Source organism: Geotrypetes seraphini, chromosome 3, assembly GCF_902459505.1.
Source record: "Geotrypetes seraphini chromosome 3, aGeoSer1.1, whole genome shotgun sequence".
Taxonomy (NCBI): domain Eukaryota; kingdom Metazoa; phylum Chordata; class Amphibia; order Gymnophiona; family Dermophiidae; genus Geotrypetes; species Geotrypetes seraphini.
Genome location: NC_047086.1, coordinates 373,611,906 through 373,624,035, shown reverse-complemented (window position 1 = coordinate 373,624,035; position 12,130 = coordinate 373,611,906). Strand labels below are relative to the sequence as shown.

Below are 12,130 nucleotides of genomic sequence, written 5' to 3'. Positions count from 1 at the left end.
AATCTCCACAAAATTTTGTCAACCTATTTTTAAAGTAAAGTTTCATAATTAACATTTTATCTATCTCACTCATGCATGTTATTACCATGGTGTACCTACTCTGAATCACATCCTGAGTACTGTATCTTTCAAAAACTCTGTCAGATTTATTTCACTTGTTACCAGGTGGTCCACCTCCTGGGTCGGATTCTATTTTCTTTTGTGGAATATAATAATAATTATTTATTGGGAAATTCTCCGGATTGGGTAATCCCAGTATTTCTTTAAAAAACTTCCTTAACAAAATTTCAGGAGATAATAAGTGAATCACTGGGAAATTAACCAAGCGTAGATTCCTCGCTCTATGCATATTTTCCAACATTTCTATTTTAGAATGTAACACTGTAGAATCCTTAACAGCAGATACTGAGACAGCTTGCAATGTATTACTTTGAGTTTCAACCACACTTAATCTTTTATCCAAAGAACTTAAGTTAGAATCCACATTCTCAAACTTTTGAGACACAGATTCTCTGAGAAACCCTTCAACTCTAGAAATACCTAACCATAAATCTTTAAGGGTAATATCTTGTTTTTCCACTGCTAGTGGTTAATCCTCTACTACACCTGAAAATTAAAGTGGTTTAGATATTTCAGTAAAGTCTAGTTTACTTATCTGAGTAGATAATACCACTAATTCCGTAGATATAGCGGGAGTAATATTCCTGCTACCACAAGGTACTGGATGATGGGGGGTGTCCTTTCGAGGGGGCTCAATGATGCTCCTGATGTGGGAGAGTTCATATTAGGTAAAGGTTGTGATGAAATTTCTGTAGAAAATGTCAAATGTCTGTCCATAGGGCCAGAAATAGCAGGTGTTGAGCTCTTAGGCTTAATTTTCCTTTTGCCCATAATAACAGATTAAAGTTATACAACCTGAGCTCCTGCTTCCCAGCTCCTCGTTGCTCCAAGGGGTGAGACCTGCCCCTTAGGGCATGCCCCTTTGGCCACGCCCTGTGGCCGCAACTGCAGCAGCGGTTTCAAATTTAAAGAAATTCACAGCCAGGAAAGACGGACCCGGTGACGTCATGGGTCCGTCTTCCTCAGTGCCTGCCCAAATCCACCTCCGGGCCCTGCCGCTGCTGCGGGAACACGGAGCAGCGTTAAGGATCTCCTCCTGCATCCCAGTCAGGTAATCAATGCAGCTCCCAAAACACCGCGGCAGCAGTTTCAAATTTAAAGAAATTCACAGCCAGGAAAGACGGACCCGGTGACGTCAAGGATCCGTCTTCCTCAGTGCCTGCCCGATTCCACCTCCGGGCCCTGCCGCTGCTGCGGGAACATGGGGCAGCTTAAGGATCTCCTCCTGCGTCCCAGTCAGGTAATCAATACAGCTCCCTGGGAAAGTCTTACCACCAACATTTGGATGCTTTCTATCTTCCGGGAGAGGTACTCCCTTCACTTCAGTCACGTACCCCTGGACCTTCCTCCAAGAGAGTTTCCTTCTGCACTGCACGGTCTCAGCTGCCTCTCCTTCTTCAGGATCAGGCCCTTCTTTGTCTTCGAGCGGTCGAGGAGGTTCCCCCGGACCAGTGGAACACCGGATTTTATTCCTGATACTTTCTGGTGCCCAAGAAGATGGGGGACATGCTTCCAATCTTGGACCTCTGTGCTCTGAACAAGTTTCTGGTCAGGGAACGGTTCAGAATGCTCACCCTTCCTACGTTGTACCCCCTCTTGGACGAGGGGGACTGGCTGACCTCAAAGAGGCATACACGCACATTCCGATACACCTGGCCTCCCGCCGGTATCTCAGATTCTAGGTGGGGGATCTTCATCTCCAGTATCGTGTTCTTTCCTTTGGCCTGGCGGGCTCTCCGAGGGTTTTCATGAAATGTCTGGTTGTGGTAGCTGTGCCCCTGCGTCTCCGCGGCCTGCAGATGTTTCCCTACCTCGACAGCTGGTTGATCAAAGCGTCCTCTCGCCACGAAGTTCTGCAAGCGACGAATCAATCCATCTTTCTCCTTCAGAGTCTCGGCTTCGAGGTGAACTTCCCTAAGTCTCAGCTCTGCCCATCCCAGCCTCTCAAATTTATCGGAGTGGTCCTGGAAACGGCTCCTCTCCGCTCTTTCTTGCCTCATCCTCATCAGGAGGCCCTTGTTTGCTTATGCCAGAGGTAGCCCTTTCTGTACTCTTCTTCTTGGGTTTTTTTATATTTCAGGAACGCCAATTCTTTTGCCTATAACCAACTCTTTTGCCAACTCTACGCCTCTGTATCAATTCTATTATTGGGTAAGCCACAATGATTCCTAGCTGACACTTGTGAGATGCAAAAATCAGTATGGTATGGTAGGAATGAGAAGCATTAGCACAATGTAAGCAGAGATCGACAGTTCCCCTTATTCTTCCTTCATTCAATATAATAATAACAAATTTTGGCCAGCACATAACACCAGTCAAACAGCAAAAAGTCAAAACTTAACATTTGATAATGTAGATCAGTTTTTGTCAAGTGGGTTTTGGTTTACCAGACCAGATGCATTCTACATATTAGCAAAGGTGGAAAGATGAGAAAACAAGAGCCAGCATGGTTAAAAGGTGAAATGCCCCAAAAAATCCTTTAAAGAATGGATAAAGGATCCAAATGAAGAAAATAAGAAGAGAGATAAGCACTGGCAAGTTAGATGCAAAGCACTGATAAAGAAAGCTAAGAAAAAACATGAAGAGGCAAAAAACTCGTAGTAATCATTTTTTTTAGGTGCATCAGAAGCAGAAAATCTGTGAAGGAATCTGTGGGGACTGTAGGATGATCAAGGAGCAAAAGGGGCGCTCAGGGAGGATAAGGCCATAGGGGAGAGACTGACTGAATTATTGGTTTCGGTCTTTACAGAAAAAGATGTAAGAGATCTGCCTGAACCGTTAATGGTTTTCAAGGGTGATGATGCGGAGGAACTGAAAGAAATCTTGGTGAATCTGGAAGATGTACTAAGCCAAATTGACAAGTTAAAAATTGATAAATCACCTGGACCATACATTCCAGGGTAGTGATCTGTAACATGTTGCTAAAATCACCTGTAGTACCTGAAGATTGGAGGATGGCCACTGTTATGTTGATTTTTTTTTTTATTATTGAAAATATTTCTTACAATGTTACAAAGTAAAGACATGGATTTAAACATAATAATAAGGAAATAACAATAAAATGTTTAAAGTATAAAATTCAAAAGGGTTCCAGAAGAGATCTGGGAAATTACAGACTGGTAAGCCTGATTTCAATGCCGGGCAAAATAGTGGAAACAATTATAAAAAATAAAATTGTGGAACATGTAGACAAACATGATTTAATGGGACAAGAGACAGCATGAGTTCAGCCAAGGGAGATCTTGCCTCACCAATTTGCTTGACGTCTTTGAAGGTGTGAATAAACATGGATAAAGGTAAGATGATTGATGTAATATATCTAGATTTTAAGAAACCTTTTGACAAAGTTTCTCATGAGAGGCTCCTGAGAAAATTAGAGAGTCATGGGATAGAAGGCAATGTTCAGTTGTAGATAAGGAATTTGTTATTGACTAGAAAACAAAGGGGAGGGTTAAATGGATTTTTTTTTTTTCTTAATGGAGGAGAGCAAATGGTGGAGTGCCACAGGGATCTGTACTGGGACAGGTGTTATTTAACTTATTTATAAATTATCTTAAAATTGGAACGACAAGTGAGGTGATTAAATTTGTAGATGACACTAAACTATTCAAAGTTGTTAAAACACATGCAGATTGTGAAAAATTGCAGTCAGACCTTTGGAAATTGGAAGACTGTCCATCCAAATGGCAAATGAAATTTAATATGGGCAAATGCAAAGTGATGCACATTGGGAAGAATAACCCAAATCATAGCAAATGCTAGGATCCTTCTTGGTGTTCAGCACACAAGAAAAAGATCTAAGCGTTCAATTCTGGTCTTCTTACCTCAAGAAAGATATAGTGGCGCTAGAAAAGGTTCAAAGAAGAGCGACCAAGGTGATAAAGGGATGGAACTCTTCTCATATTAGGAAAGACTAAAACGGTTAGGGCTCTTCAGCTTGGAAAAGAGACGGCTGAGGGGAGATATGATTGAAGTCTACAAAATCCTGAGTGGAGTAGAACAGTATAAGTGGATCGATTTTTCACTCCGTCAAAAATTACAAAAACTATAGGACGCTCGATGAAGTTACAAGGAAATACTTTTAAAAACTATAGGAGGACACACGGATCCAAGATGGCGGATGGAACCGTTAGTTGAGTGCTTCACCACAGCACGTCTCATCAAAAAGTTTGTCTCGGATTACTTACGAGATATTTACCTGCGAGCCATGCCAAAAAGCAGAGGCTGAAGCACCGCTGGAGCCTCGCGATGCTCAGGCCAGCCCAGTCTTGGCACTATTGATGAGTTCCTGCGACGAATGCAGGAAGTATTGGCGGCGGCGATGCACCTACTTCGAGGCGAGACAGAAGTAATCTCCTTGGGTTTGGAGACCACCTTGAGCCCCGAAGCCAGAGCAACTCCCCCTCCTCCCCAGACTGCCAGCTCCCCGCGGGTAGAAGAGCTATCGGAGTGCAGAGTGCACTTTTCCCTGGAGGCCGGTGAGACCAGTGAGGGAAACTTGGAGTTGGACTCCCTGGATTTACAGGAGAGCCACGTGGAGCCTGGGATTTCATCTGCTCCAAGGGTGAATAGCAAACAGAAGAGCCCTGACCAGAAGGAGAAGCTGGTTGGTGAGACTATGAATGTTGAAACTCAAAAGATTTCCTTTACATTGGAGAAACCCATAGAGGTAACATTGGATCCTTTTGAGATCTCGTGGCAGACCTGGCTAAATCGATTAGTCCCAGCTGCTTCAGCTGGAGCAAAAAATCAATACCCAAGAAACTTAATTAAGATCTTAAACTGAGTTACAGGACTTTTAAAATTCTACTGTAGTATCTAAACAAATTACAGAAACTCTAATAAGAGATAATATAAATTTGAGAAGGAAAATGGAATCTTTAGAAAACTTTTCTTGTAACAATAATCTTAGATTGATCAACTTTCCTAGAGTAGCGACAATACCTCCTAGAGATATGTTAAAATGCTACATGACGGAAGTTTTGGAAATATCAGAGGATCTATTGCCACCTTTTTCTCAGATGTATTATTTACCTATAAGAAGAGATGTACAACTAAAATTACAGGATGATCAACAATCACCTAATATTACATCGATTTTGGAACTTTCGGATAGGGAAGTGGCAACAATGGTAATACTTCTTCTTACAGTAGCTTTAGCACCGAATAAAAATTGGTTACTTAGACTTTTCTTAAAAAATAAACAAAAGGAATTTCTTGGATTTAAAATACAAATGTTTTCAGATCTGGCACGAGACCACAAAAACGTAGACGTGAATTTTCTGATTATGAAACCAGGTGTTATTGCTCTTGGGGTGATTTTTTTTTCCTTCGTCACCCATGCAAATGTGTGATACAATATCAAATGCAAAAATATGTTGGGTTTTTTTTTACCCTAGCCAACTGACAACCTTCTTGTCTGAGGCCCGACTGAAAGCAGGGACAACATGAGTGCTTATTGAAGTTTAATATACTTCCTTAACTAATGGATTTTTCTTATTTCTTGTTTCTTATTTGCGTTATTAATTGCTCGCTGATTCTAAGTCTTAGATTCTATTTTGAGGACTTGAGTTAAAGTTAAACTACTAAATTCCTATTATACTGGTTAAATCATTATTATTGGTAAGTTATTTTTTCTTTTTCTGTTTAACTTTATCTTTCTGTACAAGTGGATACTTGATATGTTAATGAAAACTTGATTTAAAAAAAAAAAAACCCCAATAGGAGGAAATATTTTTCAATCAGGGAATAATTGAGCTCTGGAATGCATTGTCAGAAGTTGTGGTAAGAGCGGATAGTGTAGCTGGTTTTAAGAAAGGTTTGGACAATTTCCTGGAGAAAAAGTCCATAGTCTGTTATTGAGAAAGACATGGGGGAAGCCACTGCTTGCCCTTGATCGGTAGCATGGAATATTGCTACTCCTTGGGTTTTGGCCAGGTACTAGTGACCTAGATTGGCCACTGAGAATGGGCTACTGGGCTTGAAGGACCATTGGTCTGACCCAGTAAGACTATTCTTATATTCTTATGTGTCATTGTAGAGAATAGGATGAAACCTTTCCCAGTGTGCGGCAGCGGCCCAAAAAATCAAACAAGATGCTAGAAATTATTTTTAAAAAAGATGGTTAACAAGACTAAGACTGTTATAATGCTTCTATATCGCTCCATGGTGCATATTCAATGCTGGTGCCCAACATAGGCTGGCATTGAATATTTGAGGCTAATTCTGCCCACAGTGGTCAGTGTTTAAAAAAGCGTTGACTGCCACTTGCTGAATATTGGCTAGAAAGTTACCGTATTTTTCGCTCCATAAGACGCACCCTAGATTTAGAGTACAAAAACCAGGCTCTGTACCCAGCCCCCCTCACTCCCTGCCAGGCTCTGCACCCAACCCCACACTCCCTGCCAGGCTCTGCACCCTATCTCCCCTTCTCTGCCAGGCTGTTCCTTTCATTTTTCATATACACACAATACACACAGATATAAATTATCAAAACTGACATATTTTGATCACTAAATTGAAAATAAAATCATTTTTCCTACCTTGTTGTCTGGTGATTTCATGAGTCTCCTTCCTTCCTTTCTTTACTCAGGCCCAACAATTGTCCCTTTCTATTTCCTCCCTCCCATGTCCCAAGTTCGTGCCTCCTCACTGCCTTCCAGCCTTTGTCCTTCGACCTACCTACCTCCCATGTCCCGAGTTCTTGCCTCCTCATTGCCTTCCATCCTTTGTCATTCGTTCTCCCTCCCTCCCATGTCCCGAGTTCATGCCTCCTCCCCCTTACTGCCTTCCAAGCTTTTGTCCTTCCTGCCACGCCGGACACTGTCTTCCTCCCTCCCTGCTGCGCTGATGAAGCCTGCCTACCCTCCACTGATTCCTCCTCCTCTGGCCTGGGTCCGCTGCGCCACCACTCAAAGGAGGTAAGGGAAGGGCCAGCGTGCAGTGATTGCATGTCGCCGGCCCACAAGCCTTCACCCGACGTCAGAACTGACGTCAGTTCTGATGTTGGGAGAAGGCTTGTGGGCCGGCGACATGCAATCACTGCACGCTGGCCCTTCCCTTCTTTGAGTGGCGGCACAGCAGTGGACCCGGGCCAGAGAAGGAGAAATCGGCGGAGGGGTAGGCAGGCTTCAAAGCAACAGGGAGGAAGGAAAGTAGTGTCTGACGTGGCACGCTGGCCCTTCCCTTCCCTTCCTGGAGTTGCAGCACAGTGGCGGCCAGCAGGGAGCAACGGTGGCAGGCGGGTGGCAGTCAGCCCACGTACCCCCGACACGTGGGACATTTTGAAGAGGTACAACAGGGTAGGTGGGGGTGTTCTTAAAAATTTCCACCCAATTTTGGGTGAAAAAAAGTGCGTCTTATGAAGCGAAAAATACAGTACTTGTAGTGAGTGTTCTTCAAGGACAGCTGACTTAATCCTCAAAACTCTCTCACCTCCTCAATGACTTGTATTCTTCTAGCTCAGGGGTAGGAAACTCCAGTCCTCGAGAACCATATTCCAGGGGGGTTTTCAGGATTTCCCCAATGAATATGCATGAGATCTATTTGCATGCACTGCTTTCAATGCATATTCATTGGGGAAATCCTGAAAACCCGACTGGAATATGGCTCTCAAGGACCGGAGTTCCCTACCCCTGTTCTAGCTAGTAATAAGCTGAGAAAATCATTTGCAACAATGGCAGGAAAAGATTCGCAGGTGCAGTGAGCCTACCCAAAGGCTTTTAGGAAAAGTTGCTTGGTTACTGCTTCCCACGCTGGGTTCCATCAATAAAATCGCTCATAGGTGAGAAATTAAGTTTTGCTTTGCTCAGAGAATATGTTTTACAGATAAGTGAATTTGTTTTCTGTCGCTGGGATTTTTGATTCCTGCCCCTGGTTCTAGATTCCATCCATTCAGACTGATCATGTTTTCTGTTTTCCTTCAGTTCTGGAGGTACATCAGTTTTCCAGGGATGCCAGTGTGGCAGAAGCCTGGCTAATGGGGCAGGAGCCATACCTGTCCAGTCGAGAGATAGGACAGAGTGTGGATGAAGTGGAGAAACTGATAAAGAGACATGAGGCCTTTGAGAAGTCTGCAGCTACATGGGATGAAAGGTTCTCTGCCCTTGAAAGACTGACCACAGTAAGCTTCTTTTATATGTCTAGAAACTCTTCCCATTTAACCTTTTTAAAGATGAACATTCAACAACAACATTATCACTGATCAAAAATCTTTTGAGAAAATTTTCCTTCCCAGATCTTTAACTTATAAAAAGGAATGCTCTGGAATGTTAAATGTGATGAAAAAACACTATCACATGTGAATTATTGCATGCTAAGACATTTTTCCAGAACTTTTGTCTCTCATCAGAATGCTTTACTTTAAAATATGAAACAGGCATTCTGCTACTAATAGCTGTTAAGATGTAGAGCATTCCATATGTGTAAATACCAGTGTATTCTGGATTTAAAATCTAGATTCTTCATGGTTTAAATTAAATTTAGTTCTGGTATTTGGTGTGGTGGCCGTGTTAATCCACTTTTCTAGGTAATATATTGAAATAAAACAAAGGAAATAGAGTAATACTTTTTATTGGACTAACTCATCTAAATAATACATTTTATTTAGAGCTTTCGAAGGTAACCCTTCTTCAGATCAGAAAGTTCTGGTATTTTTAATCCACCTTGCTGACAATGGGCCAAACAAAGTGGATTATAGGAAATAAAATTATAAGAAAATGGAGGCAAAAAGTAAAATATAAATGATAAAAATCACATTAAAATGAGCAAGGTAGAAATTAGACTATTTGAATGGTGATTCATTCTGAGATGTATATGTTGCATTCTGGAGCTTCAACCTTGATGAAGATATTTTGAAACATGATCATGTTGGGAGAGGCGACCTGATCATGGGGAGAATTTATATAAATCTTACTTAGTAAGATTTATATAAGTAAGATTTATATAAATTGAAAACCAAAATTGAAATGAATGAAAAAAATTGAATTGTATACAAATATATACATTAATAAGCAATAGACAAAGAAAAGATTAATTTCAAGAAACAATCCTGTGAAATTCTGGCAACAGAATTGAGCTATGAAGCTATAAGCTCAAGTCAGCCATTTGAGGATCCATAATTATTTAATCAAATACAAATTTGTTGATAGATCATTTGGATATTGGTGTGTAAGAAGAAATATAAGGAGCAGCGTGAAGCCAGTTTGTTATATATTTAACAAAGCATTAAGGTAGAAAACATATATCTGCTTGTACCTTTACAGTGCAAAAATCTGTTCAATTAGGGTCTTAACTTGGCAACCACATTCCCTGTTCTCTGTGTATATGGAACTAGTAAGTAATTGCAGAAAATGTTCAAGAATAGCAGAGATGCTGTTGTGGAACAAGGTCTTTGCCAGTCATTTTCCCCCTCTTTGCTTTGTGGTCCTGGTCACTGTTAAGAAAGAAAGTATTCATACTCTAGAAATCACCACCTGTTTATGAAGACTGTAGCTGTGCCTTCTCATTTCTCAGTTAGCTTACTTTGCTTAATAAGCTTTGAGCACACTTCAGAACCTACTTTCAGCCTTGCATTTGCCATTTGTGATTATAAAAAAGGGTTCAAAAGCTTTTGTTGCCAGTGTTCAGAATCTTCTGGTCTTCTACAGCTCCTCTGAATGAGCCTGGAATTAAGAACATAAGAATTGCCATTCTGGGACAGACCAAAGGTTCATCAAGCCCAGTATCCTGTTTCCAACAGTGGGCAATTCAAGTTCCAGCTAGATCCCAAGTAGTAAAGCAGATTTTAGGCTGCTTATCCTAGGAATAAGCAGTGGATTTCCCCAAGCCATCTCAATAATGACCTATGGACTTCTCTCAGGAAATTATCCAAGCCTTTTTTATACCCCACTAAACTAACTGTATTCACCACATTCTCTGGAAACGAATTCCAGAGTTTAATTACATGTTGTGTGAAGAAATATTTTCTCTGGTTTCTTTTAAATCTACTACTTAGTAGCTTCATTACATGTCCCCTAGTCCTAGTATTTTTGGAAAGAGTGAACAAGTGATTCACATTTACCCTTTCCATTCCACTCATTTTATAAACCTCTATCATGTCGCTCCAGAACCATCTCTTCTCCAAGCTAAAGAGCCCTAGCCACTTTAGCCTTTCCTCATAGGGAAGTCGTCCCATCCCTTTTATCATTTTTGTCGCCCTTCTCTGTACCTTTTCTAATTGTGCTATATCTTTTTTGAGATATGGTGACCAGAACTGCACACAGTATTCAAGGTGCGGCCGTACCATAGAGTGATATAAGGACATTATAACATTTATCATCTTTGTTTTCATCTTTGTTTCCCCCCAATAAGTGGACCGAGGCCCAACAAGACTTCTTAGACTCCATACTTAGGAACTCACTCTCCTCCCCCTGCTGTCTTCTACTAGGAGACATTAATCTATACCTAGAACTCACTCACATCTAGACTGTCAAGGACCTCTTCAACTTTCTACAGTCCCCTGGATACTCACCTTCACCCACTCACTAGAAAGGACACCATTTCGTTACCACCCTGGAAGTTGACACAATATACACCAGTATAGCTCTGCAACACGGGGATTGGTTTCCCTCACTTTGGTCAGACCACTTCATGTACCGGTTTACTTACTTTGGCAGGAAGCCAAACAACACACTCCGCAGCCAATAAGAACCTATACAACCAGAAGTCACATTGAAGCACCCTCCTTTTGGTCCAAATTCAAAGATTTTGAAGAATTCTTAGACCCGCTAGATTTCCCTCACTTTGGTCAGACCACTTCATGTTCCGGTTTACTTACTTTGGCAGGAAGCCAAACAACACACTCCGCAGCCAATAAGAACCTATACAACCAGAAGTCACATTGAAGCACCCTCCTTTTGGTCCAAATTCAAAGATTTTGAAGAATTCTTAGACCCGCTAGATTTCTATGCTACCTGGGACAAAGCACCAACATCTACAACAGACTCCCCCTCAAATCCCTGTGAAAAAGATGGATCTGCAAGCCAGAAAAATGGTTTGATGAAGAGCGCTGCAACCTAAAACAAGCAGTCCGCTGCCTAGAGAGGATATGATACAAAGATGAAACCCAGGTCAACAAGGGACACTGGTGTGAACAAGTACACAAATATAAACAAATGCGCAAAGAAAAGCGCAAAGCCTACTACTCCCAGCTGGTAGGTGACCACTCCATCAACACCAAGGAACTCTTCAGGATAGTGTCTAAACTGACCAACATCACCAAATTATTCCTAGCTCCCCAGAAAGAACCCCCTCCAGTCAACATACTCACAGATTACTTCTATTCAAAGTTCCAGTTTCTCCATAATAAGCTCAGCTCCCCCAAAACACCAGAGAACTACCCATGTGTATTCTCTACTCATAATCACACAGCAGACCTAATCTGGGAAACGTTTTCCCCCCCTAGACTTAAACCTGTTCCAGAAGCTCTACACCAAATACCTGCATGGACAATGCCCATCAGACACCTGCCCACCTGAGATCATTAGACTCACTCCCCCAATACACAGGAGTCCATACTACTACTACTACTAATCACCTACATAGTGCTAAAAGGCTTACACAGCGCTGCACATTTTGACATTTATAGACAGGCCCTGCTCGGAAGAGCTTACAATCTAACTTGGACAGACTTTTCAGGGCTTATTCTTCTGGACTCAGACAATGCTTAACAAGGACACATTCCCAGAGAATAAAGGGCATATCATTACCAAGAACAAGAAGGAACCAATTTCTTATTTTGCTAGCTACTGGCCCATCGCCTCTATCCCTTTCTTTGTTAAACTACTAGAAGGAATAGTGTATCTGCTGCAGTAGAATCTCTATCTATGGGGAGAATTGTGAATTCGTTAGGATGGGTAGAGGTGTCGTTGAGGGTAGCTCTTGCATTGTCAATTTTATTTTGGAAGTGTTCTGCTAATAGAGTGGCTGAGGGGAGGGTATTATTGTTAGTGGTCAGGTAGGGTTTGGTGTC

General features: G+C 41.7%; 1 protein-coding gene across 3 annotated transcripts in view; it reads left to right on the top strand.

The window, feature by feature from the left end:
• SPTBN1 (spectrin beta, non-erythrocytic 1) overlaps window positions 1-12,130 on the top strand; it is a 569,130-nt gene that overhangs the window by 497,997 nt on the left and 59,003 nt on the right. For all 3 annotated transcript variants that reach the window (XM_033938993.1, XM_033938994.1, XM_033938992.1), the window contains one exon: window positions 8,046-8,242. In XM_033938993.1, the coding sequence (XP_033794884.1) occupies window positions 8,046-8,242 (197 nt within the window). The remainder of the gene's footprint in view (window positions 1-8,045; window positions 8,243-12,130) is intronic.